The sequence below is a fragment of the Telopea speciosissima genome, chromosome 1 (assembly GCF_018873765.1).
Source record: "Telopea speciosissima isolate NSW1024214 ecotype Mountain lineage chromosome 1, Tspe_v1, whole genome shotgun sequence".
NCBI lineage: Eukaryota > Viridiplantae > Streptophyta > Magnoliopsida > Proteales > Proteaceae > Telopea > Telopea speciosissima.
The window spans coordinates 81,171,174-81,196,976 of record NC_057916.1 but is presented as its reverse complement, the minus strand read 5'-3'; the positions used below and the strand labels follow the sequence as shown (position 1 = coordinate 81,196,976).

Sequence of the window (25,803 nt, the reverse complement as noted above, 5' to 3'; positions counted from 1 at the left end):
CTTTTATAAAGTAAATGAAAGAAAGGAATAAAGGTGTTCATACTTTATGGTATCAAATTGTACTCAAACTTGTTGGAGAATTTATTTTGAGGGTTGAGGTTGGGTATATTTTCTCTATCTAGAACTCTTCATGAGAGGATCCTTGCACTAATATAGGGAACATGGTTTTAGTAATCGGCATTGGATCGGCTAGATCTATCAATTTGTATCGGTATCTGCAGGGGTTGGTTCTCTATTCATCAACGTGGTTGGTTCATCATACTCCACTACTTCTCCTGAAAAAAGGGAGAAAATAGAAGGTTTAAGACACTCAAACAGTCAATCAAGCACTTGATGATTATCTAATTTTATTGTAGAAATTAAGTTGAGTAGGTTTGTATTGGATTCATGCTTTCATAGGTAGTACTTCTTTTACCCTTTTGATTCATAAAAATAAGGAGTAAACTGGGTCCCCCCCCTCCCTGTTTTTCTTTGGCAGGGACTCTTCTTTGTTGGTTACTACAACAAAGGCTGAAGGAGAGACTTACTTACCATCACTCATGGCGAGCACCTTTGTGCAGTCCATTACAGTTGGTATTCTGTGGGCTACTGTAATAACAGTGCAATCTGCAAATTCAGTCCTTATGGTTTTCTGCAGTATTGCATCTGTTGCATTATCTATTGATGCAGTCAGTAGCTTCATCAAGCACCAATATCCGACTTCTTCTTAGAAGAGCATGGCCCAAACAGAATAACTGCCACTGTCCCATGCTCCAATTTGATCCATCCTCAATTACTGTAATTTCAGGTTGTTAAATGATTCATACATAGCTGATAAAAATGAAAGAGAGAAAGAAAAGGCAGTCCATATATGAAACTTACCTGCAGCATCCAGACCTCTTTCTTTCTCTCTTTCATTTTTATCAGCTATGAATCATTGAGAAGCCCATGGGGAATGGATTCCCATATACCGTGGCTGAAGGAAAACTCGATCCATATATATATTTAAGGTTCATGCTTTGTGTAAACATGACTGGTTACTGAGCTTGTCACCATACTGGCCAAACTTATCATCCTACATACAATAGGAGATGATGGTCTTCTTACATTTTGCAATGCTGGTGAGCATTGCATTTTCTTTGTGTGTAGAAGGGAGGAAAAAAATCAGACATGTTGGACTTGGTAGCCAAGGAAGGAGAGATCAAAACTCATCAATATTGCAACTCTCCCCTTATCACTCATTTATCAAGTATTCACACTGTAGCAGGGCCCCAATTTAACCCAGCCAAGTCTAGGGTGTTCTTCTCCAATACATATCAGCATTTGAAACTCTCTATATATGCGCGCGACATTCTCAACATTGAACAAGGGTGTCTTCCTATCAAATATCAGGGGTTGCCTTTGAACTCTAAGTAAATTGAGTGGCAGGGACTGTGATCCTCTGGTTTCTAAGATTTCCAACAAATTAGGTTCTTGGAAATGTGAGAAACCTATTATTTACTGGGCAGCTGGAGCTGATAAAATCAGTCATATATGGGATTTATCCTTTTCTGGTTCAATGTCTTCCTAATCCCAAAAGAGGTCCAGCATAATATTCAAAAAGTGAAATCTAAATAATTATTGTGTGGACATTCAGATAGGAATTTACAAAGTGGCATGGCATGTAGTTTGCAAACCTAAAAGTGAAGGTGGTCTCGGCATCACAGACTTGGAGGAACTTTATGTTCATTTTAGGTCCCTTGCCATGTGCCTAATGGGGCCTACTCTAGTGTATGGACGCTAGATTGGACCAGCCTATTATGGAATAGGTTAAAGGGCTTGATTTAATACGTTCCATCAGCTCTGGAGCTTTTGGCATATCGGTCAAGTACCTAACATTTTTCGAGAAAGAATCGATTTGGTCTCGTAAACCTTCTGCTTCATGTTCTACATGATTCAAAAATGCTATTCCCTAGTTCAGCTGGGTTGCTCTTCATAATGATGTGACTGAGACACGGAGTTATTGGCAGAGATCACGACAAAAAAAAAAAAGAAGAAAAAAACTAATTTTACTTTGGCGAAGGTGTTGATCAATCAAAATCTGTTATTAGGTTGGAGCTTGAAGATACAAGAAGGGGTCTAATAGTGACAGCAAAAAAGGGTTACAGAAAAGTTCTCTTTTGGGATATTCATTACTGTTTTGTGTATAGAGAAACTAACAGGGCTGCAGACCTTGTCTCAAGGGTGATGTTCGATGTTGATGTTGGAGAGCGGTTTTTAGACATTGGTAATTTACCTGAAGAGCTCAGCAAGAGAGTAGCTAGAGATTCTTCAGGATCAATGTTTATGAGAACGTAATTCTATTTGTGTCGCATAATTATTTTCAGTATTAATAACATTCTCTTTCCTTTCTCCAAAAAACAAAAATTAAATATATGGTAAAATGTGCTATCTCAAATTGGAGTTGAGGAAGACTGAACTACAACGAAGAAACAATCTTTTATGTTGAGATGGTCTGAACTCTGAAGTCCATAGGCTGATGAAGTAACAACTTTTTACGTTAATAAGATTGATTAATCCTGTCTCTTTCTCATCTGTTTCTTGAGGTGGTTTAGGGTTGTCACATAAACTGCCAACTGTCCAACTTGTATATTCATATTATATCCATCATGGGTGGCCACTTGGCAAATATCAATTAGTCCATGTTATAGAGCCATAGAGGACCTTGTCATGACTTGCTGGTTTAACGACGAATCTTAGGCTGTGTTTGGTATTCGACTTCGCACTCTCTCCCCCCCCCCCCCCCCCAACATACACACACACACAAAGAATATAGTTTCTTTAGAAAATTTTGTGGCCTTGCTGAGCTATTTGGAGCCTGTCCCTTCTCATTTCTTCATTTTTCAAGGTCCCTCATGACAAGATTGAAATTCAAATCTTGCCAAAGAAAGATTAAAGATCACAAATGCATAATACTAACTTTCTGAATCAACAAGTGAATTTCTCTAGAGCATGATAAATTACACAGGCAAGAGAAGGATGAAAGGCCCATTGAGCTCCATCCATGCTCAGGGCCTCCCTACTTAAACTACCACCTTGAACTGTTATTAACTAATGATGACTAGCTGAATGGAAATGGGACCAGTATTCCCTAACAAGCCGGCCAAACAAAGATCCTTCTCTATTCATCAACGTCGTTGGTTCATCATACTCCACTACTTTACCTGAAAAAAGAAGAAAATACAAGGTTTTAGACACTCAAACAGTCAATCAAGCACTTTATAATTATTTAATTTTATTGGAGAAATTAAGTTGACTAGGTTGGCATTGGATTAATGCTTTCATCAGTGATTTTATTTTTATAAAACAGGACAAAAGGAGTACTACTTTTATCCTTTTAATGCACAAAAATAAGGAGTAAACTGGTAGTTTAGCCCTCCCCCTACCCCCCCCCCCTTTTTCTTTTCTTTGGAGTGAGGGTATCAGCATAATCTTAGAAGACTTTATAAAACATTGGAATATGAAGTAGAAAACAGACCAATTGACATACGTACATTCATATATAATCCTTGCACATCTAGCCCACCTGCCCATTACATTAGTCTGCGTGGGCACAACAATCTGTGAGCCCCCTCTAGCGTGGAGTACAAAGCAGAATCTAGAGGGTGGCCTATGCTTTCTGCCAGGAAAATATTCACCTAAAGAAGATGACTTGAAAATCTAACTAGTGGGATTGGTGAATTGCAGCTTCCCTTCCCCAGCTAAGGACCACGCCCCCAAACAAAGAGGTCATGTGTTCAACTCTCCTTGGGGCCTACCTATCCAGAAATTGCCCACGAAAACCCACCCCGCCCCCCAAAAAAAAAATGAAAGGAAAAGAGTTTTCCTTCTCTGATATCTATAAAACATTTTAATAGCATTCCTTCTATATGGCAGGGACTCTTCTTTGTTGGTTGCTACATAGGCTGAAGGTGAGACTTACCATCACTCATGGCGAGCACCTTTGTGCAATCCATTACAGTTGGTATTCTGTGGGCCACCGTAATAACAGTGCAATCTGCAAATTCAGTCCTAATTGTTTTCTGCAGTATTGCATCTGTTGCATTATCTATTGATGCAGTAGCTTCGTCAAGCACCAATATCTGACTTCTTCTTAAAAGAGCACGGCCCAAACAGAATAACTGCCGCTGTCCCATGCTCCAATTTGATCCACCTTCAATTACTGTAATTTCAGGTTGTTAAATAATTCAAAGCTGATAAAAATGAAAGAGAGAGAAAAGGCAGCCCATATATGTAACTTACCTGCAGCATCCAGACCTTTTTCTTTCTCTTGTACAACCTCTTGAAGCTGGCATTTTCTAAGGACCTTTCAAAATGCATAACATAATGGCAGTTAGAACTAGCAAGACAAACTGAAACTGCTATTGATGATGACATCAAATCCATTTTTTAAATATTCACTAAATCTGCCTGACATGGAACAAGTTTCCAAAGCTATTGTGTACTTTTGCACAATCACATCAGACCTTTTAACTAAATGATTGCTGTCTCTCTTCTAATTGATTTTCCTTCTAACTTGATAAAAGAGGAATTTTGTCTTAAAGGTTTAACATTTCTATGAAGTTTACATTAAATGTTCAAGAGTTCACTGGTAAAATCTCAAACATGATAAGAGTCCACTTTACCAAATAGCAAGTCCAAGACTCTGTTTTACTACATAACAAGCCAACTTGACCAGCAACTTCTTCGTTGAGTCATTGACTCATAGAGCTGGTTTCCTAACAATGTCCAGTTTTGTAAACATGTAAATGGGAGGCCCAAGTAATCTCCCACAGACAGATAGATTAATAGATATCCCTTAGTCATCATATAGGAAAAACAAGCAATCAATCTGAGAACCATTCTATATGTGGTCTTACACGTTTCAGCTTGATCAATACTAGAAATTAGAGTTTTGGAATACTTTCCTGTTAGAAACACTGCTCCTGCAGTCTAGTGTATGGGGAAAAGTAATGATGTAAGCAATTTTATGTTAAAACTTATTGTAGTAGAATTCCTGGAGCAATGGTGGGTGAACATTAAAACATTATTCTTGGTGGTTTCACAAGCTAACATAAATCTAAAGCAACCATACACTAACAGTTATCATACCTCCCATATTTCCTTGTCAGTATATTGTGATAAAGGATCCAAATTGTCTCTTATGGTCCCATTAAAAAGAGTAGGATCTTGAGGTATGATCCCAATACGTGACCGCAAATCATGAAGCCCTATCATGGAGATGTCTACGTTGTCTATGATGATCTTTCCATCTGCTGGCTCCACAAGGCGAAACAGAGCACTGATCAAAGTCGTTTTCCCACTACCAGTGCGACCAACAATACCAATCTTATGTCCTCCTTCAAATGTGCAACTGATCCCGGCTAGAACAAGTGGAGTATCGGGCCTATATCTGATCTGCTTGACAACAATTTCCTTTGTGTATTATTTTTCATGAATTATTATGCTGAAATCACGCTCATGTACATATGCAATTCTTATAAATTAGTTACCTCCAAATCACAGATCTCTACTTTACCCACAGCAGGCCAACTTGGTGGGGGGCGGTTTTCTTCTATGACTTCAGGGGCTTCACTGGGTATATGCATGTACTGGTTTAGCCTTTCAACAGAAATGATGTAATTCGCTAGGGTACACTGGTTTTGAATAGAGAAAATGAGGGACATGTTCAACGAAAGACCATAAGACAGCGCCATTCCAACAAATCCTGCCATTAATAGATTAGTAACCAAAGTGTCCAATGGATGATTTCAAATGCAGGAATCTGTAGAAAGTCAATATCAGTGCTTTCAAACAGTAAGCATAACGAATTTTTTAATGTTTTCTTATAAAGTCATATCTTATGTATTTATAACATTTATAAGAAAACATTAAAAAAAAGGAAATACATAATGAAGACAAAATAAAATAATAAAAAAATAACATACACCCTACCTGAAGTTTTTATGTCTAAGAAATAAAAAGAATAAGGTTAAATAATGATACTATGGATAAGCACTTAATTTGTACATTACTATGCAACGATCCTCCACATTTCATGGTGCAAGGAATGTGCATCACTTGTCTCTCAGTTGAAGGGTGAACCTTAAGCCTATTTTTTTTTTTAAGTCTCAGGTTGAAGTATGCCTGAGAGTTACAAGAAATTAAACTAGGCTTTGGATGGCAATCACAATGTTTGTATTCTAATAAGCAATAGGGAAAAGGTAAAGTGGGAATTTAAATAATATTTTACTTCCAAGTATTGAGGTTAAATTAATTATTTCATAACTAAGGGAGATCTTGTTAATTTTTCCCATATAGAATTTGAACAGTGAATTTATAAAGATCTATATTTTGTGCCTCCACATGAGGATAAGATTTGAAATTCATGAACTAGTTGGAATATGAAAGTTAATGAGGAAAAGAAAACAACCATAACCGATGAAGGACGACAATAGTGGGAACTTACCTGAGCCAAAAGTTCCTGGAGGAAGCAAAACCATGGCAAGAGCAGAGGAAGAAAGAACGGTGGCACTTAACAGTTCTAAACGTTGGATTAACCATTCATTTGCTGCAAAATTGTGGAAAAAGGGGCTAGCATTTCTATCAACGACATTGAAATTCGTAGTGAAAAATCGCTCTTCATCCTCAAAAGCTCTGATTGTCATGGCTCCAGCAATAGATTCTGCCAAATGGTTTGCTACAAAAGACTTTGTTGTGCCATTGATCCGCATTAACTCCTTTGCAGAAGCAAAGTAGTATTTCTGTTGGTTAAAACCAAAACCCACCAGAGTTAATTTTTGAGTAGTGCTTTCAAAATAACAAAATAGGCTAATCAAAAATACAGAAAGGAGAACGGGAAGAACCAATCCTTGTAATTTGTCTTTTTTTATTTGTTCATTATATATATGAATGCATCTGAGATGAAATGGTGCATTTATGTGACACAGTCTTTGCATTTTCAGGGGTAAGGAAACATTAGGCAGGTCCCATAAAGGAAATCTAATAGGGATTTAAAGTGATCCTATCATAATAACAGTATCATCGCATCCATGCAGTTCTTTTACCCCTAATTCAGATTATCATCCAAGAAAATACAGTAAATCAGGTAACTTTGAATTATGACCATTTGAATGAGGTTGGGTTTGTATCCACAATATCATGTTCGTCACAATGTTCGCGAGATGCTGGATGAGAAGATTATGTAATGGAAGACATATCTATAATTTATGTCATGGCCAAGATAAACGTAATAGTTAGTGATTCACTTGTGTGGATACTATTGATCCTAGTGGCTAGACAACGAAGACTGCATTATGAGAACCTGAAATTTGGTACTTTAATGTAAACGGATAATACCTGCAAGCGTAGTGTCAAGTAAATCACTGGTATGGAGACAAATAGAACTTGCCAAGTAACAAAAGCCAATACTCCTAGACTCGCACAAGCATTTGCAGTAGACCCAAAAGTAAAGATTAAACTGAATGGGACATCAAGGTCGACAATACTCAAATCAGAAGAAACCTGTACAAGTAAGGAAGATAAGTCTCGCAAAAAAAAAAATTTAAGGTGCACTTCAAAGTTAAGTCCTATGATAGAGATGCTCACTCTACTCAATATCCGTCCCAATGGTGTTGAATCATAAAAAGCCATCGGTGCATGGAAAAGAGAGTTCAATAGCTGAGAAAATATGGACTTTGATGACTTGATGCACAAAACAACTGCGGCAAGTGATCTAAAGAGCAAAATGAATATTGAGCTACATCCAATCACCAAGTAGACTGTGATCAGTAACAATTCGCTAACATGAGGATTCTGAACATTAGCAGCCATCCAAGCATTCTGAGATATTTGCCCAGCCACAAATATGATGTGACAAAGACTTGCAACTGTGAAATACAAGAAGCCTTTGTTCTGATTTAGATATTGTATATAAGGCTTAAAGCCTGTATCTCCAATTTCTTTTTCTTCTTTTTTAATCAACTGATCTCTTGTTGTTTCTTTGAACTGTTTCTCAGTGTATGTCTTAATCTCTCCGGAAGTAATTTCAACCCTCTGAGGAGAAGTAACCTCAGCTAGCCTTTCGGAACCTGCAGTGTCCTTGTGTGCATTGACAAGCTCTTGAAATTCTCGAGTAGAGGCTAATAATTGGTAATAAGGTGCAGCATCTAAGATTTCCCCACCAGACATTAACTGCCAACAAAATAGAGCTTTATCAAAATGATTGCAAAGGATTATCGATATGCTTTAAAATACTTTTAGGGGGGGATATAAAACCACTTCTCCATATTCTTTTATACAACATAATATTTGTTAAGTAACTATCTTAGTTCATGTTAGGTCAATGTCCCATAACTGCTGAGTCCACTTAAACTTGCATGTCTTACTCTCTTAGTAGTCAAATTTATTAAAATAGCTGGGCAAAGTGGTTATTTTTCCCATTTCTTAGTATATGTGTATAGCAGGGGATTGATGATATCTAGAAACAAACACTAGTTTTGATCAAACTATTTTAAAATTATTTTTAAAAAGTCAGTAGGAGTATAACTTGGCAAAGTCTACTTGGGCTTTGGTCCTGGCCTGTCATTTCTACAGCAAACTCGATTCCTATTGGATGAAGATAGTTACTTATGTTATTCACTGATGTTATACGACTATAAGTCGATACTCCAGCTATCAATAACAAGAAATGGTAACAAGGCAGCAAGGTTAATATCCTTTTGGCAACATAAAAGAAATGATCTACAAACTGATAGGTACCCAAATGGCAAGAGTTAGATTACTAACTAACCAAAACAGAATCAAAAGCAGGAAGGAAATCGACTTGGTGGGTCACAAGTATGACCGCCTTTCCTGATAAAGCTCCCATCACATATTCCTGCCACACACAATTTAGACATTCAATAAGAGATTGTAGCCAAATAGCATAAATTGAATGTCGGTAAGAATTGTGTTTACATTAAATAGGCTTGTGGCAGTGTGTGCATCAACAGCACTAAATGGATCATCCAATAGATAAATATCGGCATCCTGATACAGTGCACGAGCAAGTTGAATGCGCTGCTTCTGACCACCGCTTAAATTAACTCCTCTTTCTCCTATTTCAGTTAGATCGCCGAAGGGTAGCATCTCAAGGTCCTTTACCAATGAACATTTCTCAAGTACTTCTTGATATCTTTGCTTATCCATGGATGAACCAAACAGAATATTCCCTTGTACTGTTCCTGTTTGAATCCATGCCATCTGAGAAACATAGGCAATCTTTCCATAAATTTGAATCTGCAAATGAACATGAAGAAAATTTACAGCTCAGCAATGATTGTTACCATTATTCAATTTCGAACGCAATCAGAAACTTAGGTAGTTTTGAATTGATATTACAGGAAATGACTACTTCTAACATAAGGAATGAAAATGAGATCTGAACATACTGCTAATTCCATTGTAGATTTCATAACCATATACAGCCACTCATACTGAAAAGATTTTCCAAGACGCATATGTTTATGGCATTTATCTTGGATAAGCCCCCAAGTCATTGATGAAGCATACACACATAAGATATAAAAAACATTATGAAGTTTTCAAGTTTTTTGATATGTTCTGGTGTGACATAACATGTATCAACATTAATTTCACAAACTTTTTATCTTAATGACACTCAGTCTCCAAAGAATGATGTATGGTTCAATTTCTCCTAAGAAATCAGAAGTCCTACATGAATTTCAAATTCTTTTATGTGCACATGCCAATACCCGGCTAGGAATGCAAGTCAGTTTGATAACTAAAAGAACATCACAATAGGATATGCTCTCTAATGTTCAATAAGAAAGTTCTTAGAGAAAGTAAAAAAATACTAAACTCCCAACTGATGCTGAGAATATGACACTAAGATTTGGGCTTTATGTATCAGAAATTACACAAAGAAGTTTCATCCCAAGGTAACAAGTTATAATAAACATTCCTCACAAAACTAAAAAATTTACTTCTCAACCATAAATAAAAGGCTAATGATGGTGGGAGAGAAAGACTTACACTACCCCCAATAAGTGGAACTTCTCCAAGAATCGCTGCAAGAAGGGTTGATTTTCCTGAGCCAACCTCTCCGCAGACAGCCACTTTTTCACCAGGTTTAACCACTAGGTTTATGTCTTTTAACGTGAGCTTAGATGGATTCTCTTCCCATGAAAGATTTGCCGACTTCATAGAAATAGATGTCCTGAACTCCTCAACTTTGCACTTTTTCCTAATGTTTTCATTTTGTAATTCAGGTGCCTCAAGAAACTTGACAATTCGTTCTAGTGAAACCTTTGCTTGAATGACCACTCCAATGACATCAGGGATCAATCTAATGGGATCCTGGACAAGACGTAAAGTTGCTACAAAGGTGAAAACATTACTAGCATTGAGAGGAATTCCAAGGAAGTAACATGCCCCAAAAGTAGCTGCTGAGACCAAGACGGGGGATGTCCAAAACAGAAGTATGTTGTATGCTTTTCTCATTTGCACTGCCGACAACCATGTATATTCCTCAGTCCTAAATCTTTCTATAACATCCTTGAAATGGGTCTCCCATGCGTACAGCTTCAACACCTTCATGTTCACAAGAGCCTCTGAACAAGCCTTCAGCCTTTCATCTTGCGCCACCATGAGCTTAGTCTGGAATTTGTTCTGTAGTTTGGCTAGGGGAGTATTGCAGAGGACAGTAAGTATTATTACAACTAGGGCTGCTAAGGTTGCTAGCCCCACAGCATGGAAGAGAATCACTAATGCAATGCAAAGCTGAAGGCTTGTTGTCCACGTTTGATGAAACCAGTAAGGAAATTCACCAACTCTATAAGCATCTACAGTGACATAGTTCATTATATTACCAGCTGAATGCATCATCTTGGCAGCATTCGAGAGTCTAAGTTGTTTTCTATAAATGGCTGCCGAGAGCAAAGACCTTACTTGGAGGCCGATTATTCTACATCGGAAGTACCACTGCCTTTGTGATAAGGATTCTATGCATTTTGCAATGAACAGAGACATGGCTAATACATAACCTTCATATTTGAATGCTTCTTTTCCTTCAGCAACCTGAATGAAGGCATTAAGAAGTAAAGGACCAGCAGACAGGGTGATTATCTTAAGCAATGCAAAGAACCCAGAAATTAAAATTTCTTTCCATTGGCAAGAGACTATCGTCCACAAAATTGATGGTGGGGTAGACAAATTAGACTGTTTATGTTTGTTCAGTCGTTCCACAAAGAGGGTGTAGCAGGTTTCTGCTCTGTCTACTTCACGTAAGCGAGGTATATCTTCCTCTTCAAGGGTTTTCTCCCCACCTTTCCTCACTAAGGGGTTTAACCACCAAAATAACATTTTACTGAAAAATCCAGCATCAGAAAAAGGAGTCACATTGTTATCCAAATCAGTTTTACCACTGCCATTGGCCTGACCATTCAAAGGTGTATAGAGGGCAGAACTGCTGATAGCATCACCAATTTCCTTATATTTGTGCACCTTGTAAGTGCATAACAGCAATAGAATTGCTCCTGGCAAAGATAAAACATCCAAAACAATCCTAACCGATGCTTGTTTCTCAACGATGGCAGCCACGAGAGAAAAAACACAGAGAACTCCCGCGAACAAACAGGCAAGTATGGACCAAAGCCTCAAAAAGGATTTTGGAAGTTGTTTACCCCGAAGGCTAATGGTTAACGCAAGTAGGAGCCAAGTAAAGCCTTGAAACAACAGCACTAGCCACTGATGCACGGGTAGAGTAGTCTGCACATTTCTCAAGTTATATTGCAGCACCCAGATCCCATAACTGAAGTAAACCACGCCCAAACCACCATTAAAAATTGCAGAGAATATCTGAGAAGGCAAATGGCCTTGGAAGCTGGAGGGCGTCTGACGCATTGCTGTTGATGGTTTGTGAATGAAGTTGAATAACAACATGAGTAGAAGTAGGACATCGAAGGCAATGACCAAGACATTGTTGATACATGAAGAAGGATAGGTCAAGAACATAAAAGCAGAAGAGCACTTGTTTCCATCCCCATATGAACAATCAGACTCCCCACAAAAAATAGTCCACAGATCCTCCATCATACTGTATGTCTTTGCTCTTCAAACTCTGCATTGATATAGAAGGAGAGGTAAGGAATAGAAGCAGTCTTTTCCTCTGTTTTTTCATAAGTACATGAAGTTATGATTCATCCAAACAAAAAGGAAAAAATCTATGAAGCTGATAGCTTGTAAGGTTATGAGGCAGGATATTTGTAACCCATTATGTTACCTGTATTGGACTGAAGATGAAATAGTTTTCCTTCTGTTCCTTGAGAAATCGTGTTTCTTAAAATGTCCTTGGCCAATGTTTCTGTGGATGAACCCAATATACATCAGTTGAAGTACAAAATCTAGGAAAGCATAGCTCAGAAGTTCAAAATTCCATAAATCCTGTTACTGATGATTTCAATTCACTTAGAATCTGGAAGTTGCTCATTTTTAAATCTACATCAAAACAGAACAAGAACCATAATAGAAGAGGGGGGGGGGGGAAATAACTGTACAGATGACTAACGACATCATCATATAAAAAAAGATGAATGTAAATACGTATGAAAGACTGAAAATGGAGTCGTGTCTGAACCCAAATTGTTGAAACACTTGCGCCGACTCCAATACAAATACCAAACCAAACAGTCTCGGAAGAGTGACCCAATACGAAAAAGGAAAGAAAGAAATTGTCAAGTGGGTAAATAACTCACATATAATGAATCAAGGGGTCAATCTCAGGGATGCATCTGTAACTCCTGTATGAACTCTGAAGTGAGACACAGTGTTGAAGAGAAAACAGGGGAAGAAGAAGGAAGGTCGGAAACGCATTCCCCTTCCTAGGAAAACCGAATTGACACAGGTGCTTGTGATGATATTTATACACTTACGCATAAGCCAAAACGCTTGTTGTAATCGAATATCGTCATTGCTCACGTAGCCCAATGCTTAAAAACTCGAATTAAGCGTTTCTAAACGAGGCTTTATTTTTTGGTAGATTTCTGAAGGAATTGAAACTCTTGAGCTCACTCTAAGACAATACCGAACAAAATAGTCTTTGAAGAGGGACCCAATTGAAAGGGCAAAAAGAAAAGATAATAAATGCATGAATGAAAGGAAAAGAAAATGAATGCATCAATGAATGTCTGAGCTCTGAAGTGACAACAGAGAAAACAGGGGAAAAAGGGGAAGGAAGGTTGGAGATGGGTTCCTCCACTTCCAGGAAAACGCAAATAGGCGGTGGTTGTCATAATTTATATACTTACGCCGCCGCCGCAGCAGCAGCAGCAGCAGAAGCAGCATATGGTGTAATCGAATATCGTCATTGCTCACGTAGCCCAACAGCAATGATTCGGTCAAATTTGGAGATTCTCTGGTCCATCAATATCATGACGATCAACAATAATCACATTCCCCCACCGGTTTCTATTTTAACCTCAAAATTGATGCTCTTAAATAAGCGGAGACCGACCATGTCTGGATTTTCTACTTTTGTTGTTTTTTTATCTTAAGCTATTTTGATCCGTGGGTGTTCCGTGTTCCAAAAAATCTCCTTTTTCTTATTATCTTGAGCTATAATGGAACTCGCTTGTATATTTAAATTGATCACATGTCAATTATATAGTATCGTTTGTTAAATAAAGAAGAGAGAGAAAGTCGGACATGCCCTACCACGGACATGGAATCCAAAGGACTCACATAGGAAAACTAGATTCCATCTAGGTAGTGCTCAGGTCCTAATGAGGGATTGAGCTCCTCTCCTGTGCAGGACAATATCCAGTGCAAATTGTCTGATTGGGGAGATTTTGATCCATATACTAGTACATCGGGATGCATATAGCAGTGTGGATCAAAGCTCCCCAACTACACGATGTGCGCTAGACACCATCTGACACACAAGTGCATTGAAAAGGAACTGGATCCCCCAATGAGGGTCCTTGTACGAGGACCAAGAAAACCATCAACCAATTTATTTTAAACTTTTTCCTATATTTATAATTAATTATGGATATCGATACTTTAATTTTTTTTCATACCAAAAAAGAAAAAAATGATTGATGATTTAATTTCTTTACCACCATGTGGTTCTTGTACTTGGACATGAATCGAACTCCTCTATAATTGCTTTTGATTCTTACCAAAAAAAAAAAAAAAGACCTTTTGATATCTATTTTTATAATATTTTTTGGGTCAAAGTCTAGAGAAACGTCTCCATCAAACGATTTAAGGTAAATAACACCTAGGTACCCAACGTTTGGTGAAAGTTTGAAACTGTATAGTGAATATCCAACGATTCATAAATTATTTTAAAGTACTATTATTCAGAATTCCAATTATACCCCACCACAATCATACATACTCCATCACCACTGTCGCATTGGCCGCCGCTATCATCACTACCCCTCCCTCTCCTCTCCCCTGCAACCCCACCCCACACCGTTGTTTTCCCCACGCAACCACCCCTACTGCTCCCGTGGTCTTCTTCGCACACCCACCTCCACCACAATGTCTGCTGCAACAACCCGCCCCCTTGGCTCTGGTTGTAAATTATCATCTCCATTTATTTGTCCTTCCATTTCTTCCATTACATCTAATAGGGGGGAGTGGATCCCACTCGTGTTCGGGTAGGGGATAGGGGGGTCATTTCCTCCCCCTATGACATGTAATGGAGGGGCAGATAAATAGAGACGATATAGATCCTTGCATGGTCTATAATACGATAATTTAATTACTAAGTATTTGGTGACTCCAACCAAGGTTTAGGCTTCAACTCCTTAATAATTGCTTTTGATATCTATTTTTATAATATTTTTTTGAGAATAGATCATCTACACATACCAACAAGTGAACGTACATCTTAGAGTCAATCACATTTTAATTTTGCTTCCATAAAAACCCTCCTCTCCTTGTAAATGGCAAAAATAAGACAAATGATTGGCTCTCACATGTATGATCACCTGTTGGTATGTGCTGAGGAACCGAATGTACTCTATTTTTTTGGCCAAAGATTCAAAGAAGGTAGAGAAACGTCTCCATCAAGCGATTTATTGTAGTTCCTTTTAGAGAAATTTTCACGTACATCCCCTAAGGTATCATGTAATTACAAAAATGCTTCTCAGTTTTGGAAAATTATGTATACCCCTGAGGTTCTTAAAAGTTAACACATGCTCCCATTCTGTTAGTGTAAAACTAAAAAGTAACAACGTTAAAAATAAGGAATGAACTAACATAAATGCCCTTGCAAGAAGAAAAAAAAAAAAAAAACCCGCAACGTCTCATCTTCCCCAAATGGATTGGGGAAGATGAGTTACAAGTATCCTTGTAGGGAACACCATGTACCCACAGCTCTTCCTCAACCAGGGATGTGGCATCTGGGAGCTTATCCTTAACAATTGAAGGAGTTACAATTTTTCTTCTTCTTCTTCTTCATCTAATCTGGTAATGGTGGAGAGGAAACTAGGGGCAAGGTACAAGCTTCAAGGTCAAGAGAACTGACTTTTCTGTAGCAGTCGAGCCTGGATAGAAGAAACCTTCACAAATCTCTATTGATAATGTAGTCTATACGATAAGTCCAAAGAAGAAATAGAATCTTTATTGTAACTCCTTCAATTGTTTAGGATAAGCTCCTAGATGCCACATCCCTGGTCGAGGAAGAGCTGTGGGTACATGGTGTTCCCTACAAGGATACCTGCTACTCATATTCCCCAATTGATTTGGGGAAAATGAGTTGCTGGTTTTTTTTTTTTTTACAAGGGCATTTATGTCCGTTCATCCCTCGTTTTTAACGTTATTAGTCTTATACTAACGGAATGAGGGTATGTGTTAACTTTTAAGAATCTTAGGGACACATAAAATTTTCCAAAACTGCAAGTGTTTTTGTAATTACCTGATACCTCAGGGGAGGTACGTGAAAATTTCCCTTCTTTTTAATTTGAGGGAAAATTATGTTTACCACCCCTATAGTTTGAATCTATGACGTCTACCACTCCGAAAAATTTATCTATTTTAAAAACCTCCTCTGTATTTTGGGAAAAGTTTACAACCTTACCTTTACCGTTAGATTAGAATAGTAAGTGATGATGTCATCACCCAATTTTAATCTAAATGCCCGACCATACTACCTTTAATAAAACCTCATTCCTTATTTACCCTCACTTGAAATAAATAATATTATTTTTTTTACCCCTAAAACATCGTTGTCTCTAGTGCTTTTTTTTTTGGTAAACTACAGTCTATTGATAAGATCATGTGGGACACGTGGCTGGAGGATTACATAGCTCCCTCAACCACGGATTGGATAACGGTCAATGCATTGTACACGACATAGACATGGCCTTCCTTGCTAGAGCATCTGCAACGGAGTTACAAACTCTAGGAATAATGGAAAAATTACAACGTAAAAATAATGTAGCTAAGTAGTGAATATCCTCAATGATGCCTTGAGCAGAGAGGAGAGCAATCCTATTTGGGTCCTAGATGTAGAGGACCACTTCCCTGCAATCAGGCTTGCATCTTTATCCCCTCAATTTGTCTGCCCCTCAATTTCTTCAATTCCATTTTATAAGGGGACAAAAATGACCACCTTATTTCTTGCCTGAACATACTACCCGAGATGGAATCCACCTCCTTCTATTAGAAAGAATTGAGGAAATTGATGGACAAACAAATTAAGGTGATATTTTCCCAAACTCAACCTCGATGTAATCTACTCCAAGAGCCAAGGCCTCGTCGTCTCTAGTGCTTTAATGCCCTCTAATCTTAGTTTTCGTATAAGGATCGGAACGAAGTCAACGAACAGTACTGGTTAGATCGAGGGGAATCGGGATCAGCCCTTTCTTGAAACCCTGCCAACTGCATGAGGTGTTTCGTATGTATGTCTTTTTCATCGTCACTGACTTTTCTTTTTCATTTTCTTTATTGTTTTTACGCTTTAATAAATATGAGACGTCAATCACATCAATGCACGGATCATCCATTCTATACAGACACAAGACGATGCACGTTGACCATCTTAACCTTATCCAAATGCTTAGTTGAAACGGGGTAAATCGCGAGTATAAGACGATCATTGCACCCGGCCTTGAAATCGCAAAAATCTAAACTCAAATAAAGCTTTTCTGCACGAGTCTGAAGCACCAAAGAGTTGAAACTTTTGCGGTGATTCCAACACTTGAATGGACCATGAATGATGAAAGCATGCTGTTATAAACTTTGTCGGGACTCTCGATGATAAAGTGTTTAAAGTAGAACACTTACTTATCTTCCAATCAGATCAGAGGAGTATTAAAATAAACAAATCTGTCATTAGTGGTTTGATCACTATACTGTACTTCGTCACCAGTGGAAGGTCTTGTAGTTACTACATTTTTTTATGTCCTATGGGTCACCATATATGATTTCCAAGTGCCGGGGGCTCCCACATAAACGAGTTTTTTATTTTTATCTTTTCTTTGTTTGTGTGTTTTCAAGTAATACCGACTCAGGTGATGTCACTAAGGTTATCGTCGACTTCGAAGATCCAGATGCCATTCAACCTTCATCAAAACTTTTCTTTCATTAGACGAAGCTCCATTCATCGATCCAATAGATCTTTGTAGATCTCTTTAAAAGTAGGCTGTAGTAATATTTTTGGTGATCCTTTTACCGTCAATCGAAGTTTCACTTGTCGATCCAACAGACCCATGCCGATTTGACAAGTCTGTTTGAAAGTAGGCTGTGGTAGCATGTCGGCATGTGTGGGCAATCTGGAGTTGGTTTTTTTGACACGTATGGGATCCCCTCATTTGACACGTATGTGCATGCGCTTAATCCTAGGTGTGTTTACAATTTTTTTTCTAGGAAAATGGTTGTGACCAATCCCCTAGCCTGGATTACCTAGTCAATGGCATGTGAGACCGGGTCAATTTTCATTCATTGGTTCTGGATACTATATATCCATACCTTGCGTTTATCATGTTTTCTATCTGTTTTATATATTTTGATTTTCTTTGTTTAGCGTTGGACGCACATAAATGAAAAACCCTCTTTCTACTCCAAAAAAAAATAAAAGTGTCTTCTACTCTTGTAGTAACCCAATGCAAAGTGCTATTCTTTTATAATGTAAATGGAAGAAAGGAATTAAGGTATTCAAACTTTATGGTATTAAATTTTAGGACCGAATTTCCTAGAGAATGTAATAACATTGATTCTCTAGCCAGGAAGGCGTGTCGATTTTGTGTAAAACAGTATGGCCAAATTCCATTCCTTGGCTCCAAGACTTGTGTAACTTAGATGCTTTGGCATCTTTACGATCTCATTCTCAATAAATTCTTTTTAACCAAAAAATAAATAAATTTAGGACCGAGTTTCCCTCCACTCACATTGAATGGGATCTCATTCACCGCGGGGCGGGAGAGGATGGGAAAAGGTATTGGGAAGGTATTCTGGAACATACTAAAACCCTAGGAGGGGTTTGTGAACCCTAGGATAGTGGGGGAACCGTCCTCTATGGGTGGATAGAAACTTAGTCCTACATTTTATTCAAACTTGTTGGATTTTTCAAAATGGGGGTGGGGGGGGCGGGGAGGAGGAAGGGCAGGAGGGATTTAGGAATCGGTATTGGATACCATATTGGTATCAGCAAATACTGATCAGGATCGGCCCGTATCATATGTATTTGCCTTTGGATTTATTTAAAATTTGACTTTTTATTTTTATTTTACCCCTGGTCCATATCGATCCACTAATACGAGATTGGCTAGGAATCGCATCAATCCATATCGATACCGATCCTATTGATCCAATACCAATTAACAAAATCAAATTTTTTTTGGGGGGGGGGGTTGTTTCTCTCTCTTCAGGAGAGGAACCTTGCACAGTTGCACTAATGAAGGGAATGGGGTGGGATGGATAAACCATGAGGAAGTAGAATTGTAACCTCATTCAACCTACCATGTGGCAAATATGGCTAGTAGAGTTGCATATAGGTGCAATTATGTGGATTAGCACAAACCCTATGTTGGGTCTCATAAATTCAAGTTTTGACTATTTTATACAAAAAAAGTTCAGCCACTATCTTAGGGTTCACAAAACCCCTATAGAGTTTTAGTATATTCCCAAAATATCCTCCGAGTACACTCTTACGCCCATCGAGAAGCCCACGGGGAATGGATTCCCATTCACCGTGGTTGAAGGAAAACTCGATCCATATATATTTAAGGTTCATGCTTTGTGTAAACATGACTGGTTACTGAGCTTGTCACCATACCAAATTTATCATTCTACATACAAAAGGAGATGATGATATTCTTACATTTTGCAAAGCTGGTGAGCATTGCATTTTCTTTGTGTGTAGAAGGGAGGAAAAAAATCAGACATGTTGGACTTGGTAGGCAAGGAAGGGGAGATCGATCAGCATTTGAAAGTCTCTCTATATGCGACATTCTCGGCATTGAACAAGGTTGTCTTCCTATCAAATATCTGGGGTTGCGTTGCCTTTGAACTCTTAAGTAAATTGAATGGCAGGGACTGTGATCCTCTGGTTTCTAAGATTTCCAACAAATTGGGTTCATGAAAATGTGAGAAACCTATCATTTACAGGGCAGCTGGAGCTAATAAAATCAGTCATATATGGGATTTATCCTTTTCTGGTTTAATGTCTTCCTAATCCCAAAACAGGTCCAACATAATATTCAAAAAGTGATATCTAAATAATTATTGTATGGACACTCAGATAGGAATTTACAAAGTGGCATGGTATGTAGTTTGCAAACCTAAAAGTGAAGGTGGTCTCGGCATCAGAGACTTGGAGGAACTTAATCACGATGCTCTACTCTGTCACATTTGGGGCCTGGACCCACTCTAGTATATGTGCGCTAAATTGGGCCAGCCTAATATGAGATAGATTAAAGAGTTTGATTTAACGCGTTCTATCAGCTTTGGAACTTTTGGCGTAGAAGTCAAGTACCTAACATTCCTCAAAAAAGAATTGATTTGGTCTCTTAAACCTTCTGCTTCATGTTCTCCATGATTCAAAAATGCTATTCCCTAGTTCAGCTTTGTTACGTGGGTTGCTCTTCATAATGATTTACCTGAAGAGCTCAGCAAATAGAGTTGCTAGAGATTCTTCAGGGTCCATGTTTATGAGAATGTAATTCTATTTAGGGAAATTTACGAAACACCCCCTGAAAATGGATCGAAACTCAGATCACCCTCTGAAATTTGAAAATACTCAGATCACCCCCTGTATTTGAGCCCAATACTCAGATTAGACCCTATCATTAATTAAATGATGATGTCAGCTAGTTAAATTTTTTGAAAACCCTAAATTACCCTTTGGGTAATGTGAAGTTACTTTTTACCCTTATCTAAAAACCCCAATTTTTTTTAAAGTTTATAAGGATGAGGGGAATATTCCCTCTTCTTCCCCAAATCAACAGAAAAACAAATGAAACCCTTAGGGTTCTGCCTCAAGGAAACGCTGTGAATGGTGGCCAAAACACAGTCACGGCGGCCCATTAATCCCGGCGAAGGGTGGTGATAGGCCGGCCACCAATCGTATGGCGTCAGACGCCGTGAATCTCCAAGGTCGCCCGGTTCAATCTGTCAAGTTGCTCGACTGGGATTTCCTCATCTCAGGTCGGCTTCTTTTATGTTTTCCCAACCTCACCGATGTTGATCTCGTTGCCGCCTGTATTGACTCTCCCAGGAGTTCTGGAGTTTTGTTGACCCATAAATTCTTATCCGTTCACCTTGATTCTGATTTCTCGCCTTGTGAGTTTGTCCCTGAAAAGAATTTGCCACCACCGGCTTCGATTAATGGAGGGCTACGAGTTATTGCATAGGGATCTTTTAAAAATGGTCATTTGGGCCATTCTGTTCAACCGGTTTTCATTGTCGTCATCGTCACTGTCGCTGCTGCTGTTGCCAGCACCATCGTTGTTGTTACCGTTGTTGTTGTGGCCGAACAGAGCGCCATACCAGTGTTGCTTCTGCTGCAGTGTTGGTGGTGGTTGTTTTTGTTGTTTGCTTGGGTTTAACAGGGGTTTGATGGAGGTGCGCTTAGCATCCAAGACATCAATCCATTTGCATTACAGAGATCAATTATGGTGACTGGCGAAACCCAAACACAGACAACATGGCCAGAATTGCTGCGGAGCAAACACTGGGAAGGGCTACTCGACCCTCTAGACCTCAACCTGCGAAAACTAATCCTTCGTTGCGGAGACTTTTGCCAGGCCACTTACGATGCCTTCAACAGTGACCAGAACTCCAAGTACTGCGGCAGCAGCCGCTACGGCAAGACTTCCTTCTTTCACAAAGTCTCCTTCCCTTCCGCCTCTGACTAAGAAGTTGCATCCTTCCTCTATGCCACCTCTCACATCGACGTCCCCAAATCCTAACTGCATTGGAGAGATCATTAAGCGTCAAAACAATGCTTTCCTGTCTTTCTGTTTCTTTCAATGGTTCTCCTCTCAGCCTAGTTTCTCTCCTGACCCTCAATTCTGCTCTATACTCTTCGATACCCTCGTCCAAGCCAAAGCAGCAAAAGCTGCAAAATCATTTCTTCTAAGTTTCCCTGGATTTCAACCCCAACCACCTTCTTTGGAATCGGATCTCAATCTAAAACGAAGAAAGGAATTGAAAACCCCAAAATTTTCCAATGGAGACCGTCTCTTGGTTTTTTTGTTTTTTTTCCTTCTCCCCAGCGACTCTCCGGCAAACTTACAGGTGTGAGGAAGAGGATGAAATTAGGTTGAAGATGAAGGAAAGGGTAGTATTGTAAATTTAATTTTAATGATTTAGTACAAGGGTAAAATAGTCTTTTTACATCAATAACTAACAGCAGACTAACTCCGTTAGTGTACAGGGGGTGATCTGAATATTTTCAAATTACAGGGGGTGATCTAAGTTTCGACCCATTTTCAGGGGGTGTTTCAAAAATTTCCCTTCTATTTATGTCCCGTAATTATTTTCAATATTAATAACATATATTCTCTTTCCACTTTCTCCAAAAAAACAAAAATTATATATGGTAAAATGTGCTATCCCAAATTGGAATTGAGGAAGACTGAACTACAATGAAGAAACAATCTTTTATGTTGAGATGGTCTGAAGTCCATAGGTTGATGAAGAAATAACTTTTTATCTTAATAAGATTGGTTAATCCTGTCTCTTTCTCATCTGTTTCTTGAGGTGGTTTAGGGCTGTCACATAAACTGCCAAGTGATGAGTGAGGGGATTCCCACAGACGATGCTTTGAAGGTGTTGGGCATTCCCATTGTGTCTAAATGCCATTGTTGTGGCAAGCCATCTTGTGAATCGGCTTCCCACTGCTTGGTGGAGGGGAAAACAGTAGTAAAGGTATGGGGGTTCTTCTCAAGAATTTTCAATTTGGAAATAATTCATATGCAGGATATGAGGAGCAGATTACCTTTCTGGCAAGTAACGCTAATGGGAGAAATTTATGTGGGATCACTGTGGCCTTAATTCCCTCTTTCATTATTTGAGAGCTTTGGAAGGAACGAAACTGTAGAAGACACGATGGAAAAGCTCGTTTAGCCTATTTGTTCATAGAGTCTATCAAAAACTAGGTGAAAGAAGTTCTATATTTTGGCTCGTTCCCCAAACAGCCATCTTTGAGAGAAAATTTGATTATGCAAATTTTTAATCTTGCTCACAATTCCCCCCGTCGAAAGCCGTGCACCCCCTTCAATTCGGTAAAGTTAAATGTTGATGGGGCTTGCAAGGGGAACCCAAGGGTTGGGGGGTGGAGGGGGCATTATAAGGAACCAGGAAGGGTGTGTGTTAGCGGCTTTCTCCAATTTTTATGGAGTTTGTACAAATTCTATTGCAGAATTTAGAACTTTAAGAGATGGTCTTCAACTTTGCGTGGATATGGGCTTTCGTGAGTTCTATGTAAATTCTGATTCAGCATGTACGATGCATTGTGTTACCACAAGAAAGTGCAACGTTTGGAAGGTGTGGTACTGGTTCAATGATATTGTGGGCTTGGTTGATGCCCTGAAGCCGGGAATTACATTTACCTTCAGAGAGGGAGAGGGCAACAGGGCGGCAGATTGGCTAGCTAATTATGCTTGCACATCGGCTGCTAATGTTTTGTTTAGGCCGGAAAGTAATCTCCCGTTAAGCTTTCTTCATATCATCAGGGAAGAATCAATGGGTTTCCCGGTCTTGAGGAAAAAATTTCTTTCTCCTTTTTTTTTTGGGGGGGGGGGGGGTTTATTTGTATGGGAGTGAGATTGGCCAGAGAGCACTTGAGTGTGCCATTGTATTTTCGGGTTGGGGTAAGGCAGGTCTATCCCCCCTTTGTATTATCTCTGCTGATTTTATTCTTAATAAAATTCTAGGAACCAGCCCAGGTCCCAGAGAATGTTTGGGTTAAAAAAAAAAAAACTACCAAGTGTCCGACTTGTATAGTCATCTTGTATCCATCATGGGTGGCCACTTGGCAAACATCGGCTAGTCCATGTGATAGAGCCATAGAGGACCTTGTCATGACTCGCTTGTTTAATGAAGAATCTTAGGCTGTGTTTGGTATGCATTCTTGGAATGCATTCTAGATCGATTTCGCATTCTTGGATGATAAAAATAGTACACACACACACACACACAGAGGGTTACCGGAAAAGGCCGGCCCAGGAAACTGCTACTATAGATTATAGATTCTGGAGAAATTTTTATGGCCTCGCTGAGCTATTTGGAGCCTGTCCCTTCTCATTCCTTCATTTTTCAAGGTCCCTCATGACAAGATTAAATGTCAAATCTTACCAAAGAAAGATTAAAGATCACAAATGTATAGAGAAGGATGATATATTACACAGGGAAGAGAAGGATGCAAGGCCGTTTGAGTTCCATCCATGCTCAGGGCCTCCCTACTTAAAACTACCACTAAAACTGTTATTCAGTAGCTAATGATGACTAGCTGAATGGAAATGGGACCAGTATTCCCTAACAAGCCGGCCAAACAAAGATCCTTCTCTATTCATCAACGCCGTTGGTTCGTCATACTCCACTACTATACCTGAAAAAGGAGAAAATAGAAGGTTTTAGACACTCAAACAGTCAATCAAGCACTTGATAATTATTTAATTTTATGGGAGAAATTAAGTTGACTAGGTTGGCATTGGATTAATGCTTTCATCAGTAATTTTATTTTTATAAAACAGGACAGAAGGAGTACTACTTTTACCCTTTTGATGCACATAAATAAGGAGTAAACTGGTAGTTTAGCACTCCCCTTCTCCTCCCCCCCCCCCCCCCCCCCAAAACTCCCTTTTTTTTTTCCTTTGGAGTGAGGGTATCAGCATAATCTTAGAAGACTTTTCTAAAACATTGGAATATGAATTAGAAAACAGACCAATTGACATATGTACATTCATATATAATCCTTGCACATCTAGCCCACCTGCTCATTAGTCTGCGCGGGCACAACAATCTGTGAGCCCCCTCTAGCGTGGAGTACAAAGCAGAAACTAGATGGTGGCCTAAGCTTTCTGCCAGGAAAGTTTCACCTAAACAAGATGACTTGAAAATCTAACTAGTGGGATTGGTGAATTGCAGCTTCCCTCCCCCAGCTAAGGACCACGCCCCCAAACAAAGAGGTCATGTATTCAACTCTCCTTGGTGTCTACCTATCCAAAAAAAGAAAAAGGTTCTGTTCCCCACACCCCCACAAAAAAATGAAAGGAAAGCAGTTTTCCTTCTCTGATATCCATAAAACATTTTAATAGCATTCCTTCTATATAGCAGGGACTCTTCTTTGTTGGTTGCTACATAGGCTGAAGGTGAGACTTACCATCACTCATGGCGAGCACCTTTGTGCAGTCCATTACAGTTGGTATTCTGTGGGCCACCGTAATAACAGTGCAATCTGCAAATTCAGTCCTAATTGTTTTCTGCAGTATTGCATCTGTTGCATTATCTATTGATGCAGTAGCTTCGTCAAGCACCAATATCCGACTTCTTCTTAAAAGAGCACGGCCCAAACAGAATAACTGCCGCTGTCCCATGCTCCAATTTGATCCATCTTCAATTACCATAATTTCATGTTGTTAAATAATTCATAGCTGATAAAAATGAAAGAGAGAAAGAAAAGGCAGCCCATATATGTAACTTACCTGCAGCATCCAGACCTTTTTCTTTCTCTTTTACAGCCTCTTGAAGCTGGCATTTTCTAAGGACCTTTCAAAATACATAATATAATGGCAGTTAGAAATAGCAAGACAAACTGAAACTGCTATTGATGATGACATCAAATCCATTTTTTCAAATTTTTACTAAATATGCCTGACATGGAACCTAGTTTCCAAAGGTATTGTATACTTTTTTCACAATCACATCAGACCTTTTAACTAAATAATTGCTGTCTATCTTCTGATTGATTTTCCTTCTAACTTGATAAAAGAGGAATTTTATCTTAAATGTTTTAACATTTGTATCAAGTTTGCATTAAATGTTCAAGAGTTCACTGGTAAAATCTTAAACATGATAGAGTCCACTTTACCAAATAACAAGTCCAAGACTCTGTTTTACTACAAAACAAGCCAACTTGACTAGCAGCTTCTTCATTGAGTCATTGACTCACATAGCTGGTTTCCTGACAAAGTCCAGTTTTGTAAACATGTAAATGGGAGGCCCAAGTAATCTCCCACAGACAGATAGATTAATAGATATCCCTTAGTCATCATATAGGAAAACAAGCAATCAATCTGAGAACCATTCTATATGTGGTCTTACACGTTTCAGCTTGATCAATACTAGAAA

At 38.8% G+C, this 25,803-nt stretch overlaps 1 protein-coding gene across 1 annotated transcript in view; it reads right to left on the bottom strand.

The window, feature by feature from the left end:
* Positions 1-2,910: 2,910 nt before the first annotated feature.
* The window catches only part of LOC122666802 (ABC transporter C family member 10-like), a 108,306-nt gene continuing 85,413 nt past the window's right edge, over positions 2,911-25,803 (bottom strand). Inside the window, 13 exon segments of the mRNA XM_043862877.1 lie at positions 2,911-3,182; positions 3,941-4,195; positions 4,198-4,324; positions 5,110-5,415; positions 5,511-5,725; positions 6,467-6,761; positions 7,357-7,521; positions 7,606-8,190; positions 8,789-8,892; positions 8,895-9,276; positions 10,033-11,066; positions 24,836-25,075; positions 25,158-25,221. Coding sequence (XP_043718812.1) covers positions 3,070-3,182; positions 3,941-4,195; positions 4,198-4,324; positions 5,110-5,415; positions 5,511-5,725; positions 6,467-6,761; positions 7,357-7,521; positions 7,606-8,190; positions 8,789-8,892; positions 8,895-9,276; positions 10,033-11,066; positions 24,836-25,075; positions 25,158-25,221 — 3,885 coding nt within the window. The 3' untranslated portion in view covers positions 2,911-3,069.